Consider the following 20591-nt stretch of genomic DNA (forward strand, 5'->3'; position numbering starts at 1 on the left):
CTTTCACCAGTTCACCGCAGTTCTTCCAGCAGTCCACACTTTCTCTGCTCTCTTTTTCTCATGGTCTTCTCCTTCTTTCCCATCGCCCGGCTTGCCACAGGTTTGCCTGCTGTGTCTAAAAGCAGCAGCAGCAGCAACCCAGACTGACAGCTCATTGGCTCATTGGGATCACGTGCAGCCTGGAGCCGGACGCTCCCCAGGGCTTTACCGTATTAACAGGAGAAGAGGCGCAAGGGAAATTGGACACTGTTTCTGGACAACATTCAGTAATTTATAAATGATTTAAATCAGGTTGGGTCTGGATTAGCCGGCAGGTGGATCCGAATCGCTAATCCGTCACCTCTGGTTTAGTGGAACCGAAAGGGGTTCCGGGGGCTTGTTTTGGATCCCTCCCATGGAGGCCTCTGGTTTCTCATTCAACCATGACCTTTGATCCTGTGGTTCTGGGCCCTCCTGGAGTCTGTTTACCCGAGCGGTTCTCCTCTGATCCGTTCTCGCTGTGTTTCTCCGGAACCCTTTAGAAATCAGGAGCCGTTCCGGCAGATCGACGAATTTTATTTCTCATTTAATGAGGAACAACTTCCCACCTACTTCCTGTAGCCAGACGGGTTCTGTTCAAGTGATTTATCAGTTTATTCTAATAAATAAAATGTTTTGGATCTCAAATTCAGTAACAAAATTATATCAAACATCAATAAAAAATGTTCCCTCTCCCAGGTAAGAGGAACTTCTCTTTAAACGTGTTTTCAGAAATTAACCCTTTATAGGGCCTCAGTGAAATACTTTGAAAATCCAGATTTAATCCAAGACCTTATTACCTTTATATAGATTTTTTATTTATTTTTCTTTTATTAATGTCAACATAATAACAAGAAACACCAATTTTCCCGAATATATTGAGAAAAATAAAAGTGCTTCTAGAAGAAATTCATGAAAAACAATTAAAGAAACACATTTTTTGGTCCAAGATCACTTTAGATGCATTAATGTTGATACTGGAACGTAGGTTTTAGTTTAGAAACCTAAATATAATTATTAACTAGACTTATTAACTTATTAATTAGCTTTTTACCATTACTTACTGGGGGTGGGCAACATTTTTAAGGGGTATGAAAGGGATTAAAATGTGTAATTTGCCCTTTAAAAGGTTTTCTAATTTCCTGTTTTATCAAAGATGAAAGCAGTTCATTTTAAAACTATAAATAATATCTATCCCTCTGCAGATTTCTGAAAATTTAAATCTAATCACAACGATCTATAATCACCAGAATGTGTTTTTTTTAAAGGTTTTTATGTGGTTATTATTATTGGTTATCAACAAAAAATTGTGAATCCTAATTTAAATATAAAGGAGTAAAATTAGGATGAACTTTTCAGGACAAAATGTGGATTTTTTATTCAAAGGTGCAGATTCTTTAGTTTCTCTGAATCTCAAAGCTTCCGACGTGATTTTAAGTTTTCAAACCTCAATAAGCCTTAAAGTTTATTTCACTTTAGCTAAACCTGTTTTAATTTTCATTTATATTCTTTTAATCAGTTTAAGTTTATATTGTTTTGTCTGATAAAAACTGTTATGGATGGAATATGTTAAACTGTACTTTTCCCATTTTAAAATTATTTAATAAATCTGTTTTATAAAAATGTGAATTTGTTGCTAAAAGATCAAATCTAAACTCTTCTTTCAAACTGAAATCAGTCCATATTTCTGTAAATGTGTGAAACTAAAGGATCGAGTGAGAAAAGCAGCCGGTTGAAGGTTAACGAGTTTATTAGAAAAATAAGTTTAGGTTTAGGCGGCTGTACAGTATAAAACATTTCCTCTGCAGGAGCTCAGAGCAGATCCAGCAACAGCTTCCTGTTTTAAAGCACTTAAAGGAGAAGCTAACATGCTGTGTTCTACTACAACTCCCAGAATGCCTTTCAGCGCCTCACAGACGGCTCCTTAATCCGAGCCAACGGAGCCAGGACCGCTGCGGCGGACCTTTTACGGATCGGATATTCCCAAAGCAGAACGTTTCTGAGGCCGTTAGCGTCGGATCTGGACTCGGGTCCAGAACCGGGTCCAGAACCGAGTCCAGATCCCAGGCTGAGGTTCTGTCAGGCATGCTGGGAGGTCTGCTGGTGGAACACAGAACATCAGAGCAGAACCAGAACCTGAGGCTACTGGGTTTAAACAGATGAGTTTCTGATGGGAACCGAGGTTCTGCTGGATCATCAGGCTCCGTCTGTTCACACCCACCAGAACATCAGCGTGCGAACCGGGCCTAATCAGAACCCAGTGAGGAACTGGGGGGGTGTGGAGAACTGTTAACCTTCCATCAGGGCGGTTCCAGCTCCGGTTCCCACCTGTGATCCAGTTCTGTTTGGCTCGGCTGATCCAGAACTCAACCAGGTCAGAACTGGTTCCAGGAGGTTCAGACCACATCAGCGTCAGGCTCTGAGTTCTGGTCCAAACAGAACTTTAAGGTTCTGCTTCGACTCAGAGTTCTTCCAAAGGTTCTGCTAACCTGCTGGGGGTCAGCAGAACCCGAGCGGGACCCAGATTGGATCATCAGGAGGAACCGCCCTCAGAATCAAACATTATTGGACTTGTAGCACCGGGCCCACGGCAGCAGAACGACGGTCCGGTCCAGTACCGACCCGTTTCATTCAACACAGATGAAGGGAAAGAAAAGTGGCGTCCTGAGTTTTTAGGAAGCGTCAGCTTCCATCACTCTGACGAACCGACAGGTTCTGCTTGGTTCTGGGCGCTCAGAACCAGACAACCCAGTCGGTTCTGGAGCGGAAGACTGAGGGTCATTTTAGCAGCTCTTCTGTTCAAGGTTCTGTTGAGGCCCGGTTAGAGAGGAGCAGCAGCCTGGATCCCGCCTCCCTCCCTCCCTCCCTCCCTTCACACTGAGGTAGTTAAACCCGCTCTGCTGGAAGGCCCCGTCTCCGGCGCCGGGTTCTGATGATCCGAGTCCAACTCCAGAACAGAACAGAGTTCAAGGCTCCAAACAGAAACAGATTCATCCAGAAGAATCCGGGCTCAGGTGGATCCGAGTGTCCCTCCCTCTGCTCCTCGGCGAGGCCGGATCCCCATCGGACCGCGCAGTCAGCTGACCTTACCGTTTCCTCCAGCGGGCGGGGCCGTGCCGGTCCTCATAGCAACACGTCGGCGGCGGCCTCCACGCCTTTCTCCTGCTAGTCGGGGTAACAAAAGGCAGCAGTTAGAGACGGAAGACGGGAGCGGCGCCGCACGCGTCCGCACATGCAGAACCGTCCGGAAACCGGAGCGCCACGCACACAGGGAGGGGAGGAAAGCGGTGAGCAGCCCTAGAGCTAGACCAGACAGATGCGCCAGGGGGGGGGGGGGGGGGGGGGTGAGTCATGCAAAGCAGCTAAACAACACAGGAGGCGCATGCAGGGTTAGAGTCCAGGGCGGGAAATCAACAGCAGGAAAGATCCTTCTGGGACAAGAAAAGCTTCGCCTCAAACATCAAACCAGATTCTGCTCTAACCCCCCCACCCCCCCACAGTGATGTAAAGAACTGGGGGCTTACGCTTGATGCTGCGTCCAGTGAATTTAGGACACCAAATTTGTGAGACATTAATGTTTCTGGACATGATAAGAATGGAGTGACTACACAGAGAGGCATGCAGGGTGACGCCGCGTCCGCAAACCTTCAGTCCTTCTCTTCCTCAAGGAGCCTTTCAATTTCAAGGAAATTTGAAGAGAGAATTTGGCCAAACATGACTTTTCAACACAATTTGAAGTTTTTTGTTGTTTTTTTTCTTACACGAGTGCGTGTACGTTTATTAAAGCAGACAAACAGCAAAGAATACAAGCCAAAAAAAATAAAAAATAGGACGGCTCTCTGTTACCCGGACGACACAGATCCTCATTTCATGGCGTGGAAGTACAGGTTTAGGACACATTATGTTGCCGTTAGCAACGTCAAACATGGAACCAGGATGTGTAAAAACATACAGAAAGCTTTAGCCAAATAGACAGCTAGCTGCAGCACAAACCTGCCTCTAAAAACAGGGGAGAAGAAGAGCAGTTCGCCAGAAACAGGTGGGGGTGGGGTTACGTTTGGAGTCCAAGCGGGTTTTTTTGTTTTTTTTGGTTTTATGTACAGAGATCTTGCCAGTTGTCACCAATTTGGAGGGAAAAAATGCAGCGTGCGACTGAGCGCCAATCAGATCAAGTCTTTAAAGCAAAAGAGAAAAATCAGGATGTTTGTTATTTTAGATCGAAGCCCTACTGCTTTACTTCCACTGCTGCCCAAAAGAATCCTGATAAAATTCCTGGTTGTCAGATTTGTAACCGGAATAGTTACCAGAATGATCACCACCTTGGAGCGGTTGCTGAGCAATGGGTTGCGAGCCCCAGTTCTGATTCTGGGTCTGGCGGCGCTTGGAATCTGGCTGGTTGTAGCCATCAGCTTTGCGCTTTCCTCCTACATTTCCACCGCGGCCGCCCCGCGCACCACGTACCCCTCCTCGCCCTCTTGGCGGCACGCCTCCTCTTGATCTGCGTCCTCCACGGCCCAATCCGGGCACGCCGCCGCCGCGCTGCGAGAAGCTGGCTCTGCCTCTGGGCGCGCCGGCCCCACCGCGGCCCCTCACCGGGGAGGCTCCGCCCCTGGGCCCCCGGCTGGCTCCCCGCCCCCGCCCCGGGGTCTGGAAGTCATCGTAGCCGTAGTAGGGGTCGTCGTAGCCGCCACGGTAGTTGTGGTAGTCGTAGCCGTAGTAATCGTAGTAGTCGTCGTAGCTGTAGTAATCCTGAGGGTAACCGTAGCCGCCCCGGTTGCCCCCTCGGCCCCGCCCCCTGGTGGGAGGAGCCATGTGAGGAGGAGGGTAGTAGTAATAATCATCGTACCTGCAGGAGGGAGAACAGAGCGTGTTAGCTGCTGTTGATGAACTAATCCACCTGCTGGGGCCTGCGGAGCGCCGCGGGCGGCCATGTTGGCTCAGCATCAGGGCTGTTAACAGCCACAGACATAACATCAACCGCCTTCCCCTGTGGGCAGACATTGGTGACGCCATCTTGGGGAGGTCACAGCTGGGCTCTGTGAAATGTGCTCAGCAGGAACAGAATCAACTTTAACTTTCTGAATATTAAACAAACAAATGATTCAGTTTATTTAAATATTCTAAGTGGGTTAAGAGTAATAAAATGGTCTGATAAGATGGATGCATGTTGCAAAGCACAAACACTCATACATTTTTATAATTTCTTCATATAAACATACACATATCTCTCAATACATATATATATATATATCTGTATAACTATACCGTAAAAATGTTGGAAGCTGTATATTGATGATCTGTTCTTTAGAAGCACAGTATTTGTATTTGTTAAAACACTGTTCAGAACATTATTTTATTTTTTTAATTTATTTTATGTGAATGTTATTTTCTCTCATGTTTTAGCTGTTTTGCTTCTTTATTTACACTGTTTTATGTTCTACTTATTTGTTTTTTACAGCATCTGGTCAGCTGAGGCTGTTTTTGAAGAAATAAAATTGGATTGGACATTTTTTTTATATTCTGTCACTTATTCTATTATTTTTCTACATTTTTTAAGCCCCCCCCCCACCAAAATCATTTTGGCCTGTGAGTGGTCTAACCTCAATTTATGCCCCAGGCATGCGGGCCAATCACAACGCAGAGATGCGTTTTGAATGTCTGGATTCAAAGTGGGCGGGGTTTGAGGGCGGGACGACAAAGCTGCAGGACGCTGGAGAAAACACAATAAGGAAGATGGCAGCAACTATGGAACAGCAGCATGATGCAGCAGCCGCCTTCAATGGAGCGCTGCATTGAAAGTTAAAAGTTCTCTTTTCTGTTGTTCAATAAAGTTTTAAGATAATTAGAGGCGAGAATATTTTACTTTAAAGCGTCACTATATGATCCATTTACCGATTTAATGTGGAATTACAAAAACAATTTCCGAGGTTGAGAGGACTGTGGTAACCAGCGGAGCTCCGAGGCTAACGTTAGCCCGTCTGCAGCGGCCCTCTCTCTGAAGGACCGCTGGCTCTGATGGCGAGTTTTGACTCAGCTTTGGAATCAGTTATGGAAGGATCAGACTTTGGGTTTTCATTGAGCAGGAAGAGGCTCTACGCTCGTTCATTTTTAAGAAGGACGTATTCGCTGTTTTACCAACAGGCTGTTTGTTTACACCCCCCCACCAGCTTCCTGTGGCGCTTCCTACGTCACAGTCAGTGGCTCTCATTGGTCAGAGCGTTGGCCAATAGGCACAGACATGGTTTGAAAAACAACGGGTTGTTCTCATCAGCAATCTTCCGATGTCTCATTCATCGGGGTCAGACTAAATTACACATTTAATCTCACATTTAGTCTGGATTATCAGGCTACAATTTTCCCACCTTTGGAAAATAAAGGGAGGTTCTATTCTATGTAGTGTATATCTGCATTTTATTCAGTAATGTCTTTAAAGCTGTGATGCCTTCATGTAGTTCGCCCTCAAGCCCTGATGTTAGCAGTCTGTTGATTTAAACAAAAATACGCCGCACAGCGCTGAGGCATCCTTCTGCAGGTTGGGTAGCAGGTCGACCTCCCCAAGATGGCGCCCTTAGTTTCTGCGCTGTGAAAGTCAATGCAGGGTCTACTCTTACATATGTGTGTGTGGTTCACAGGTCAGCTAACCAGTCCTGCAGCTAGCTGGACTCAGAGGCTAACTGAGGTAGCTCTATGCTAAAGCTCAGCGCCCCCTAGAGGAGGCCTGAATTAAAGCGGAGGGAAGCGCTTACATCTGAGACTTGGCTGCTTGTCGCTGGGCTTTCCGCTCCTTCCGCTTCTGGTCGGGGGGTTTGGCGAAAACGATTTCTATGGGCTCCCCCTCCAGCTGCCGGCCGTTCATCTCCTCCAGAGCCTGCAGGCAGAGCAGAGCTTCAGCCGACGGCCGAGCAGAGAGACCAGGGCTGACCTGAGCCCGGCCTCCGTACCTTCACCGCTCCGTCACGCTCCTCAAAGTGGATGAAGGCGTAGTCTTTCAGCTTCTTCACTCGCTCCAGCTTCCCAAACTGGCTGAAGGACTTCTCCAGGATCTCCTCTGTGACGCCGTTGGCCAGGTTCCTCACGAATAGGACCTTCACCTGCACAGAGAAGTTTGGACTGTCAGTCCGTCCGCTGAGTTTCACTCCACATCTGGATTCCCGCTCATTAAAACCCAACAAGGTTAAAGCAGGGGGCGGTTCTGGCCATGTGGGCCGCTACCAGGTCCAGCTGGAAGAACTGTTTCCATCTTCTTTATCCTTCCACTCGATTTTCCAGGAATCTGCCTGGATACAGGCCTGTGACCTTTTTAAAGGTCGCAGCTACAGCGTTTCCATCAAAAACCATCCAGAGAAAAAAACATGGATAAAATAAATATGGCAGTTTTTTATTGAAGAACATCAAAGCATCATAGTGGAGGACGTGGATCATCTCAATCACTGGTCCTCCTAACTGTCAATCATTCTGGTGAGATGGTTCTGTGAGGCCGTCCTTCGTGCTCGTCACCATTTTCACTAACCGCTGGTGAGTCTGACATGGTGCAAAAACTGCAAATCTTCTTTTGGAAAGTGAGCTTGTCTGAGCGATGCAAACAGCAGCTTTAAAGCAGAGCGTGCACGAGAGGAAATGGGCTCGTGCACGCTCTCGCACGCGTTTAATAGGCGTTCCCTCTCTGGAGTGGGTACATGGATGTGCATATGCATTTTTTTTAAAAGGAAAACGTGGACCATCAGCTTGTAGTGGCAGAGGGAACAGCTCACCGACGCGTGTCTACCCGGGTCAAACGACTTGGACAGCGACCCGCGTTAAAATCTCTGATCGGATTGCTGTGGGAACACCAGAGCTGGGTCGACCCGCTAAATTACGTGATACCACTGAACGCAGCGGATGGACGCCATCACACTGCGCCAGTCGCTTCTGATCTAACAAGCAGAAACACGATAAACATGGAGCAGCTCTGGTGAGACAGATAATAGAGAGAAACAGTAACACTCACTGACTACGCCCTGGCTTCCTTCCATGCTGCTCTCCATTCTTCACTTCCCTGATTTCTGTCACACTGATGACATCATCAATGCTAAACCAGTGTGATGATGTCACCAGACATGCAGCTGCGGGGGCAGAGGCCAGGCAGCTGCCAGCGAGGGCTTAGACCAGCTTAAGGCGGATTGTTAGCGGATGGACACATGTTTGCAGCTATTGGTTCTAATCGCTGCGTATTTGCTGTGCAGTTTGCAGCTGATCATTTGCCCGTGTTGCTAAGATTCTAGCGACTCTTTTCCTGTATAAATGGAGACTTTGGCGAAGGAAAAGCGGACTGAGGCGGATGAATCGATTAACAGGTTTTTCTGCCATTTAGGCAACAGAACCTCCAGCTGTGGATGGATTTTCTTCCCACCTTGGCCATGACCTCTGGGTCGGGGTCCTCGATGGGGTCGGCCCACTCCACCGTCACCAGGTTGCTCCAGACCTTGACCTTGCCGCTCATCAGCCGGCGACGCGCCTGAGCAGCGGTTTTGTGGTCTTCGTATTCCAGGAAGCAGAAGCCTCGGTTTTTCTTCTTGTCGTCGGGTTGGTGGTACAGTATGACATCACTGAGCCCCTCTGCGGAACCACAGGAGACCCAGAGGAGGGGTTGGGTTAAAGCCATGGGGGAGGGGGGAGGCAGCAGAGCAGAAGGAGAGCTTTACCTGTGACTTTAGAAAACTCTTCCACTATCTGCTCCTTGGTTTTACTCTTGGGAATTGAACCGACAAACAGCCTGTTGTTGGCCACAGAGATGCACACGCCAATGTGTTTGCCCGGCCGGATCTCATAGTTGTTGCACTGAAAAACAGAGAACAGCTTTCAGAACCGATCCAAGCCCTGCGTGCATCCTGAGATGATGTCATTTCCCCCTCAGACCCACCAGCTTCACCGCCTCCTGGGCGGAGTCCTTGGCGCAGAACGTGACGAAGGCGTAGCCCCGGTTCAGGCTGCTCAGAGGATCCATCATCAGGCGCAGGTCCCAGATCGGCCCGGCTTTCTCAAAGAGAGGAACCAGCTCGTCTTCGAACAAGTCCCGTGGGATCTTCCCGACAAAAATCTGCAGAGAGAAGGAGGAACGTTCCGAAAACTGTCGGTGGAATCACAGGAAGGACGGCTTCTCTGACGTTAGCAAATACACCAGGCTTTTATTTTGAAAGGCGGTGATGTGAAACAGCAGCTGGGTGTGGAGAGGATTTTCATCCATTATTGTTGCAAGCAGAGAAAACAATTAGTAAAAAAATCAGTAAATTAAAATTGAAACAAAAAGCTATTTAGAAATGAAACTTCTGTTACTTTGCTGTTTTCTCAGCTTGAAATGTTTCAAGTTTATTTTTCAAATTTTAATGAAACCTTTTTCAACAGGTTTTACACCTTTACTTTTTCAAGAAATATTTTTATTTACAGATGTTTTATTTCTGTTTTTCAGATTAAGTTTTAAATCTGCATTATTTTCAAATAGTTTTTTTGTTTTCTTCTGGAGCAAAGATGCATTTGTGTTGGTCTGCAGGACGCTAGCAGCGTTTTGATTGGCCGAGAGTCCGTCTCTATCTGGATGTAAGTGAAGAGAATCTGATGTAGAAAAGTTTGAAAAGAATGCAAATCGGAAAACTCAACCTGCAACAGACAAATAATAGTAAATATTAAATCTGTAAAATTATTTATTTACAGAATAATTCATTAATTTGAAACTAAAATTTGAACCCATAAAATCTGCAAAAAATTTGATTAGAAAAAAATTTAATTTGAAATATTTAAATATGAAAAATAAACTTGAATGTTTTTTTACTCTCCAACCCTTTTAGCAACAGTGAAGGAAGCGAGTTCCTCCGGTTGGTCCCTGGTACCTCAGTGCCCACGGGTGGCTGCGGTCCTGAGTACACGGACTCCGGCGGCGGGCCGCCGTACTTCCGCTGACCCGTTGTTACGTCCAGAGTGTAGGTGGTTCTTTCCAGCAGCTCTTTGATCTTGGCCTCGTCGGGTCCTTTAGTGGCAGGAGACACCTTGGTCCCCTGCTTCTCTCGCTGCCTGTAGGTCTTCATCACCCCACAGAGGAAGGCACTTTTATTCTGGGACGGACAGAGGAGACAGAGGTCCCAGGCTGCTCTCTGAAAACATCTGCAGAAGCTCCGCCTCTCGGAGGAGGGAACTCACCTGAACGTGGGACAGATCACTTTCCTTGAACTGGACCAGCACCTGGAGGGCCCCATCTTCATTAAACTCCTTCAAAGCTTCAAGGGCCCTTTCATCGAGGTCGCTGTGAGCCACCAGGCCTGCAGGAGGACGAGCAGAGAGTAAAATAACTGCTTTTCAACCACTAAACAGATCAGCCGGCAGCCATGACGGTAACGCCGTTAACGATTTATCGGATTACAGATAACAGCCCGGAATATAGTATTATTATTTTTCAGTGAATGCAGTAGTAATAGGAATAGGTGGAGTACAACTTTTCTACTTCTGTAATTTGTTGTTTCTCAAATAAATGCATAACAATATTACAGCTTTCATTGATTTATTTCAATTTGAAACATTGTCTAGCCTGTAAGTTAAAAAAAAATGAACCAATTAATCAAATCGAATCGTTGGGTCAGGAAATCGATACTGAATGGAATCGCCATGATGGATGTGATTTACACCCCTATATCCTACAGAAGCGGCTAACACAGGTTTAGGCTTACCTGCTATATATAGATCATCTAGTTTCTCAGCGACGCTCTGAGACAAACCAGCGTCCAACAGAGCCTGGAAATGTTCTGATCGGGTCACTGCAGCTGATGTTTCCATGGGCTCCTCGGTGCCGTTCCCGTTCACCTGGTCCTGATCCGCCTCCATGTCTGCAGACATCTGAGAACAGAGTTTGAAGGTGTCATTAAATGGCCCTCCCTTCTTAGAGTGAAGGTTGGGATGGTTAGGCTCCATCTGACTGGTACTGGATCGGTTTAAATGGATGGTAAAATGGTAAAGATCAATAGTAAAACGCTGAGCAGTTAAAGTTCGGTCTCCAACTCTCTGGGGTCACCGGCTGCTCTTCTGGATCAGAACCAGGATCAGAACCCGGTTCCCCAGGTAACAGTCAAAGATTTAAACCGCTAAACCTCCAGTTTACTAAAGTGATTAAACCTTTGGCATCCATCGCTACCAAAGTTCTCTCTGAATCAGAATCTGGGTTCTGATGAGGCCCGTTTCAACCATTCAAATTACCTTTAAAGCAGGTTCATACACACTGTTTATTAAGTTTCTATTTGTATTTTATTGCTCTGCTGTAATACTGGAAACTGAAATGTGGTTTTTATATCTGGTCTAAACAGGAAATCATAATTTTTTATCAGAAGTAAATGTTTAAAACGTTTAATTATCTTTCCTTACGCAATGAATTAAGAATTAACGGGATTCTCCTAAGTAAGGGCGTGTCATATGGAGCTAAAATATGATCACAATATTTCATTATCTGGAAAACAGATTAGAGAATATAAAATGTCCCCCAAAAAATTAAAGAATTAAATAAGAAAAAAAACATTGATTTAAAAAGTTTATCAGAAAACCCTTTTTTCTTTCAAAAATATTTAGCCAAAATGGCTGCTGCACTGTGGCACAGTTTGTAGCTCTGCTGCCTTATGGCATGGAGGTTCTGGGTTCGATTCCTGGTCTTTCTGCATGGAGTTAGCATGTTCTCCCTGAGCATGTGTGGGTTCTCTCTGGGTACTCCAGCTTCCTCCCTCAGTCCAAAAACATGAGTGTTAGGTTAACCGTCTCCTCTAAATCCTCCTTAGGTGATTGTTTGTCCAGTGTTGCACTGCGGTGGACTGGAGCCTGTCCAGTCATCCATAGACCGCCATTTATTTCCATCCATCCTCTTCCTCTTTATCCAGGGCTGCGTCATGGAGGCAGCAGTCTAAGCAGAGATGCCCAGACTTCCTGATCCACAGCCAGCTCCTCCAGCTGCTCTGGGGGAGGCGACACCAGCGTGTCCTGGTCCTTCCACCAGGCCTCCTCCCAATGACCAGGTCTCCTCCCAATGGGACATGTCTGGAACACCTCCAGAGGGAGGCGACCAGCAAGCATCTGGAGCAGATGCCAGAGCCTCCTTAGCTGGCTCCTTTCAACGTGGAGGAGCAACCACTCTACTCTGAGCTCCTCCCAGGTAACTGAGCTCCTCACCCCATCTGGAAGGGTGAAGCCACCCTGTGAAGACACTCATTTCAGCCGCTAATATTCGCGATCTTGTCCTTTGGGTGACTACCCAGATATCATGACCATAGGTGAGGGTGGGAACGTAGATCCATCAATAAATCCAAAGCTCTGGACCTGAGCAGAACCTTTATTCTCATAATATTACGACATCATCCTTCTAATTTTACGACTTTATTCTCATAATATTACGATGTTATTCTCGTAATATTATGATTTTATTCTCGTAGTATTAGGACTTTATTCTCGTAGTATTACGACTTTATTCTCGTAATATATTCTCATAATTTTATGACTTTATTCTCGTATTATTACGACTTTATTCTCATAGTATTACTACTTTATTCTCGTAATATTACAACTTTATTCTCGTAATATATTCTCATAATTTTACGACTTTATTCTCATAATATTACGACTTTATTCTCATAGTATTACGACTTTATTCTCATAGTATTACGACTTTATTCTCATAGTATTAGAACTTTATTCTCATAATATTACGACATCATCCTTATAATATTACGACTTTATTCTCGTATTATTACGACTTTATTCTCGTAGTATTACGACTTTATTCTCATAGTATTACTACTTTATTCTCGTAATATATTCTCATAATTTTACGACTTTATTCTCATAATATTACAACTTTATTCTCATAGTATTACGACTTTATTCTCATAATATTACGACTTTATTCTCATAGTATTACGACTTTATTCTCATAGTATTAGAACTTTATTCTCATAATATTAGAACTTTATTCTCATAATATTACGACATCATCCTTATAATATTACGACTTTATTCTCATAGTATTACGACTTTATTCTCATAGTATTAGAACTTTATTCTCATAATATTACGACATCATCCTTATAATATTACGACTTTATTCTCATATTATTACGACTTTATTCTCGTAGTATTACGACTTTATTCTCATAGTATTACTACTTTATTTTCGTAATATTACAACTTTATTCTCGTAATATATTCTCATAATTTTACGACTTTATTCTCATAATATTACGACTTTATTCTCATAGTATTACGACTTTATTCTCATAGTATTAGAACTTTATTCTCATAATATTACGACATCATCCTTATAGTATTACGACTTTATTCTCATAGTATTACGACTTTATTCTCATAGTATGAGAACTTTATTCTCATAATATTACGACATCATCCTTATAGTATTACGACTTTATTCTCATAGTATTACGACTTTATTCTCATAGTATTACGACTTTATTCTCATAGTATTACGACTTTATTCTCATAGTATTAGAACTTTATTCTCATAATATTACGACATCATCCTTATAATATTACGACTTTATTCTCGTAATATATTCTCATAATTTTACGACTTTATTCTCATAATATTACGACTTCATTCTCGTGTTATTACAACTTTATTCTCATAATATTACGACTTTATTCTCGTAATAAAATAAATAAATAAATCTCTAGCCTGGCCCTAATACTCCATCGTATGGCTGAGTTAATACCAGATCCAGCATTATTATTGTTGCTGAGCATCTTCTGCAGGCTAACATTGTGCCATCAGGATCTAGGTGGTTTATATCTGTGATCATGTATCGTTGAACGGTGGCCAATCAGAGAGCCCGGTCAGAGCCCTGCTCCTGATAAACACACAGCGGTGCTTGGCGCCATCCTCCTGATCTTTAACGGGGCTGCTCCGCCATCACTGCGGTTCTCTGAACTCCAACACTTCCCCGCCAGCAGGGAGCGGCGCTCTTAGCAGTTCTATGTCTTTAGAGGATCAACAGAGAGCCATAAAAGCCTGCAGCTTTAACCCTTCACACACAATATGCTCTGTTAGCCCGAAGTTAGCAAGCAGCACAGGGTTCTACAGGCCGCGGTGTTAGCTTAGCACAGGCTAAGACCAGCAGAAGCATCTTTATTTCTTCCTTATGACCTCATAGCGAGCCTGATCACTAAAGGTGTTTTCTTGGAGGCTCGTGTAGCGCTGCACCGCTCCGTGTCCCCCCCTCAACATGCCGGCTAGCTGAGCAGCAGATGCCGGCCGGAGCGAACATCAACCACCAGCGGCAGCTCACATAAACACCCCCCCCAAAAAACAGCTTATCCTCCTACATACCATCCGGGGCTAACGGTGGCTGCACGGTGCTGATCGGTTCGGGTTGCGGGGGTCCCTAGTGAGGGGGGTGGCGGACGCCGGTGAGGTGCACTTTGGTTTCTTTTTGCACCCGAGGTGAGAAAATGGCGACTAGGTACAGTCCCGAGGTCCTCTTCTTCCCTTTTAGAGAAACAGGGTTTCTGAGGGGGGGATTCAGGGGCTGCTCCGGTTTCATTCATCTGGGTTTCAGCGGGAAACAGAGGCTAGCCTTTAGCCTAGCAGCTCTCTGCCTTATTACACAGCAGTACAGCACCTTCACACCTTAATAACGCTAAAACAGCCAGAACGCTGCGGTAATAACGGTATAATACAGTCAGAATATTCCTGATCAGGGGTGGAATCAGGAAATTTGGGGCCCTAGGCAAAGACAGGCAGGGGGCCCTCTGAATGGAGAAGACAACACATAGAACAGCCCCATTCTCCAGATAGAGAAATGTTAATAGAATAGACATCCATTATCTGTTCTAGGTTGTGTCCCTCTCTTCTTGTCCCTTTTCTTCTTGTTTTCCTCTCTATGTTTTGTACTCAGCTGACTTTTCATGCTGTCTCTAAAGGAATGAAAGATTTTTTCCAAGCACTAAGCTCACTTAGCTGATTGCTCCTTCCTGTGTTTCCAAAAAGGCCAAAGTAAATAACCCAGTCCTTCTTTTCACTGTAGACAAGCCATGATCTGCTTATCTGTTCTCCATTTTTCATTTGGATGAAATAATAGCTGCATGAATCATGACAGCAGACAAGATAGAGGAGAGCAGGAGGCGGGGTTACCAATCTACTCGCTCTGGAGAGCAGAGTTCGCTGCTTTTAGATGTTGTCTCCAAAGTCTCCAGTAGCAGAAAAAAGTCTCTAGATTTGGCGCCAGGAGCTTTTTAGAAATCAAAGTGCTAGAGGGGTCTGAAAAGTGGCTAAATATAGCGACTAAAGCGCTAAGTTGGCAACACTGCTCTTTACATGGTTTGTTTTCAAATGGTTTGCTGCTGTCTGTTTGGACCTTTCTGAACATGTGCAGCAAATGGACTGATCCAATATGGTGGACACTGAAGGGGGGGGCTGAGACACACTTAATATTATCGGCGTTCTGATGGCATTTTAGAGAAAGGATTTTTATCAAAAACATAATTAATGTGCAGAAATAACCATACATGTAATCCAAGTTTTAAAGACAGTTTGATGCAAGAGATTAAGACATAAACTCATTTTACTGAGTATTTACCTACAGGACAAATGGAAGTGACAAACTTTTTCTTGTGCTTCTGGTGAATCTTATGGAGTTTGCGAGATTCGGCAACTATGATGAGGAAAAATAGAGGGAAAACAAAGGGTTAGTAAATATTATAGATAATCCTTCATTGCAGTGTTGCAGCAATTAGCAGAGAGGAAAATGGGTCTTCGTGTCCTCCAGCAGTGTAGACCTATAGCAGCTTAGGCATCCTAATTATGAGCTTCATTAAAAATAAAAGGTTCTGGATAGCGGAACAATCCGAGTGCTGATGTATGATGGAGGAAAAGCAAGTCTGATCTCTCTCTGTTTAAAGCAGTTCTGAAGAACTTTCAGTCATGGGCGATTTTTTGGCTGCCCCCCACTGGACAAAAGCTGTATGGTTTTTCCGGTCTCCCAGTCACCTGCTGCTGAATTGAACTTATGGGTGCAAGATTGTCACAAAATTATTTGCACGTGTGTGGAGAGTTGTGTGTCTGTATTTGAAAATTTGTAAATAAATCTGGAAATGTGAGGAGATTTATGCGTCTGTACATCAATCTGCAATTGTGTAAAAAACACTTGTGTGTGTAATCTGGTTTGCAAATGTGTAAAAAAATCCACAGATCTGTATTCAGATCTATAAATGTGTAATAAGATCTACAGATCTACTAACATTTGAATACATTAGATGTGAATACAGATTTGTGGATTTTTTTACACATCTTAGCATAGATGGCTTCCTTCCTCTCAAACCACCTGTCCTCTTTGTCCAAAATGTGAACATTCTGGTCCTCCAAAGAATGTCCTTTGTCCATCAGGTGTAGATGGACCGCAGAGTCTTTTCTGGAGGGTGTAGCTCTTCTGGGCCATGCGTCTTCATAGATGCACAGCCCAACACTTTCTAAACTAAAACCAGGCTTTGTTGGGCTGCTGGATTAAACCTGGAACTAAACGCCATTTCTGACATTTTTAATTGAAAAATCTTCCTGGATGGAAGAGAAACGTCTTCAAACCTGGAAACAAAGTCCAGTGGATTAATTTTTAATGTTTTATTTTATTTTATTTTTGTTTTGGTATATATAATAAAGGTTGAATCTAAGTCTGAGGAATTCACTAGATTAGATGAGATTAAACTTTATTAATCTCACAAAGGAGGAATTCACTTTTATTAACAATAAAAGGAGGAAAATGTGCATCAAGTAGATACAGTTTAATAAGATATATATGAGTGGATGGGAAATAATAAAAAATAAGATTAATATCAAAGGTTAGAGTAAAATTAATTTTAGTCGATCTTTGACTAATTCTTCTATTTTATAAATCATATTTTGCTTTTCTTCTAACTACTAATATAATAATATATTTTGGGTGAGCGATCTGCTTTGAAAAGAACCCCGGATGTGCTTACGTCACATCCTGTTTCCCATTGGGGGCGTAGCGTTTACACATCTTTGCTCGTTTATTGGCTAAGCGCGAAATTTAAATAGTTGTTGGGAGCAGCTAGGAAGCTAGCTAATAACGAGCTAAATCCACACAGTTAGCTCTGTGTTACAGCGGAGCTAAATAAAGCGATTGTTAATAAAGTTTATTTAATGTTCAGGGAGCTGAGATGGATATCAGCTCGTATTTACGGTGAGTCTGCTGGGAGCCGTTAGCGGCTGTTAGCTTCCTGCTGCCAGGCTGCTTTTCTCCTCAATCTTCCAATCTTTTCCCTTTCAGGTGCTTTGAGGACAGCTTGGCCTCCTACAGTGGAGATGACCCTCTGCATCCGTGGGACAGGTGAGTCCAGATAGATCCAGGGTTTCCAGACCGAACATCTGTTAGAAAAACCGCCCAGTTATGAAATAGTTTTATTTACTGGATGGAATGACAAAACGATATAATCCAACATAATCCGCCCTCAGTTGTTCTCCATAAACAACTCTGACAGTGACGTCAGATCTAGTAAGGGTCACGTGACATCACACAGATTAATTAGTGGTGAGATTAACTCTGATCTCTATTTATTCCCTGGATAGCTGATCGCCCGTTGGTAGTAGGGGGTTAAAGTGAAGCCACCGGCCGCCATATTGGTACTCCCTGGTTAGAGCGGTCAGAATGTAAACAATCTGCAGCAGTTCTTATTTTCAGGGTGGCTTTAAGCAATGTTAATACAAAATGCAGAGTGAGAAGTTAGTAATAACCTGCTTATGTTATTTGAATGTATAACTGAAATTATTAAGGACTAAAACACCTAAAACTAAAAGCTGGAGTTTTTCCTTAAATTTAACATGAAAAACAAAAAACATCTAAACAGATTTTTCATGGTTTGTAGCAGAAATGCTGCTTTAGCCAGAATGCTGAGTCATCTTCCAGACATACTCTGCTGACTAAAGATAAATTGTTTCATAGCATCATTAGATTAATTTAACTTAGAATACTTAGCAGAGTCGTTATGAAGTCTATAAATCATATAATATAACATTATAAAAATCCATCACAATAAAATTAATGTGTTAATGGGGCAGAATAATACATGATAAATGATGATGTACATGTAATAAACATGTATTGATGATATTGTTGTGGTAATTACACGTTTTTATTTATTTATTTGTTTATTTGACAGGGACAGTACAATTAAACATTGCAACCAAACAGGTGGCCGATGTCCAAGTATATAAGGCTTGTAGCCATGGGCTAATTGGCAGCCTTCGTCTCTGGTTAGGCTTTTAAAAGGTGTTAGCATAAAGGGGGAGGGAGGTTAGTAACGACACACAGATGCATTAAAAAAAAAATGGAAGTTAAAACGAAAATAAATGTACAGTACGAGCCAGTTTAGTGCTCACACTCTTATAATCTGTTACTTTAAACAGAATTTAACACTGAAATAAAATGAGGTGTTTATGCTTCCATGTTATACATTGAATTAAAATATATATATATATATATATATATGTATATGTGTGTGTGTATACAGGTGCTGGTCATAAAATTAGAATATCATAAAAAAGTAGATTGATTTCAGTAATTCCATTTAAAAAGTGAAACTTGTATATTATATTCATACATTACATACAAACTCATATATTTCAGATGTTTATTTTGTTTAATTTTGATGATTACAAATGACAACAAATGAAAATCTCAAATTCATCATATCAGAAAATTAGAATATTGTGAAAAGGTTCAAAATTGATGGCCCCTGGTGCCACACTCTAATCAGCTAATTAACTCAAACCACCTGCAAAAGCCTTTAAATGGTCTTTCAGTCTAGTTCTATAGGCTACACAATCATGGGGAAGACTGCTGACTTGACAGTTGTCCAAAAGACGACCATCGACACCTTGCACAAGGAGGGCAAGACACAAAAGGTCATCGCTAAAGAGGCTGGCTGTTCACAGAGCTCAGTGTCCAAGCACATTAATAGAGAGGCGAAGGGAAGGAAAAGATGTGGTCGAAAAAAGTGTACAAGCAAGAGAGATAACCGCACCCTGGAGAGGATTGTGAAACAAAACCCATTCAAAAATGTGGGGGAGATTCACAAAGAGTGGACTGCAGCTGGAGTGAGTGCTTCAAGAACCACCACACACAGACGTATGAAAGACATGGGTTTCTGCTGTCGCATTCCTTGTGTCAAGCCACTCTTGAACCACAGACAGCGTCAGAAGCGTCTAAAGAGAAACAGGACTGGACTGCTGGTGAGTGGTCCAAAGTCATGTTCTCTGATGAAAGTAAATTTTGCATTTCCTTTGGAAATCAAGGTCCCAGAGTCTGGAGGAAAAGAAGAGAGGCACTTCATCCACGTTGCTTGAAGTCCAGTGTAAAGTTTCCACAGTCAGTGATGGTTTGGGGTGCCATGTCATCTGCTGGTGTTGGTCCATTGTGTTTTCTGAGGTCCAGGGTCAACGCAGCCACATACCAGGAAGTTTTAGAGCACTTCATGCTTCCTGCAGCTGACCAACTTTTTGGAGATGCAGATTTCATTTTCCAACAGGACTTGGCACCTGCACACAGTGCCAAAGCTACCAGTACCTGGTTGAAGGACCATGGTATCCCTGTTCTTAATTGGCCAGCAAACTCTCCTGACCTTAACCCCATAGAAAATCTATGGGGTATTGTGAAGAAGAAGATGCAATACACCAGACCCAACAATTCAGAAGAGCTAAAAGCCACTATTAGAGCAACCTGGGCTATCATAACACCTGAGCAGTGCCACAGACTGATCGACTCCATGCCACGCCGCATTGCTGCAGTAATACAGGCCAAAGGAGGCCCAACTAAATACTGAGTGCTGTACATGCTCATACTTTTCATGTTCATACTTTTCAGTTGGCCAACATTTCTATAAATCCTTTGTTTTTATTAGTCTTCAGTAATATTCTAATTTTCTGATATGATGAATTTGAGATTTTCATTTGTTGTCATTTGTAATCATCAAAATTAAACAAAATAAACATCTGAAATATATGAGTTTGTATGTAATGTATGAATATAATATACAAGTTTCACTTTTTAAATGGAATTACTGAAATCAATCTACTTTTTCATGATATTCTAATTTTATGACCAGCACCTGTATATGTATATTATATATATATATATATATATATATTATATATATATATATATATATTATATATGTTATTATATATATATATATATGTGTGTGTATATATATATATATATGTGTGTGTGTATATATATATATATTTATATATTATATATATATATACACACACATATATACATATATACATATATATATGTGTATATATATATATGTGTGTGTATATATATATATATATATATGTGTATATATATATATATATATATATATATATATATATATATTATATATATATATAGTAAAAATAAAGAACATGTTTCCATTTTAAAGTTGTTGTTTTTTTTAACTTGAGAACAACAATCGTTCAGTTTGGTTTATAGATAATTTCTGATTCCAATATTTTCTCAAACCCCTGAACGGATGGTTTGTTATTTTCTTTCTTTTTT

General features: G+C 42.6%; 1 protein-coding gene across 4 annotated transcripts; it reads right to left on the bottom strand.

The window, feature by feature from the left end:
* Positions 1–1750: 1750 nt before the first annotated feature.
* Positions 1751–14536, bottom strand: LOC119779333 (heterogeneous nuclear ribonucleoprotein Q-like). 4 transcript variants are annotated; one of them, XM_038278941.1, is made up of 11 exons: positions 14360–14536; positions 10713–10878; positions 10189–10307; positions 9882–10103; positions 8918–9094; positions 8700–8835; positions 8408–8613; positions 6960–7109; positions 6765–6886; positions 4480–4864; positions 1751–3180 (listed from the first exon to the last, which is right to left on the bottom strand). In XM_038278941.1, the coding sequence occupies exons 1-11, from the start codon at positions 14360–14362 to the stop codon at positions 3142–3144; spliced, it is 1725 nt and encodes a 574-aa protein (XP_038134869.1). In that variant the 5' UTR covers positions 14363–14536; the 3' UTR covers positions 1751–3141. The 4 variants fall into 4 exon arrangements, with proteins under 4 accessions (XP_038134869.1, XP_038134868.1, XP_038134867.1 ...); XM_038278940.1 differs by having other exon boundaries at positions 1751–3183; XM_038278939.1 differs by having other exon boundaries at positions 4323–4864.
* Positions 14537–20591: the final 6055 nt, after the last annotated feature.

This window comes from Cyprinodon tularosa, unplaced genomic scaffold, assembly GCF_016077235.1.
Source record: "Cyprinodon tularosa strain WSP-4 unplaced genomic scaffold, ASM1607723v1 ctg1458, whole genome shotgun sequence".
Classification (NCBI taxonomy): domain Eukaryota; kingdom Metazoa; phylum Chordata; class Actinopteri; order Cyprinodontiformes; family Cyprinodontidae; genus Cyprinodon; species Cyprinodon tularosa.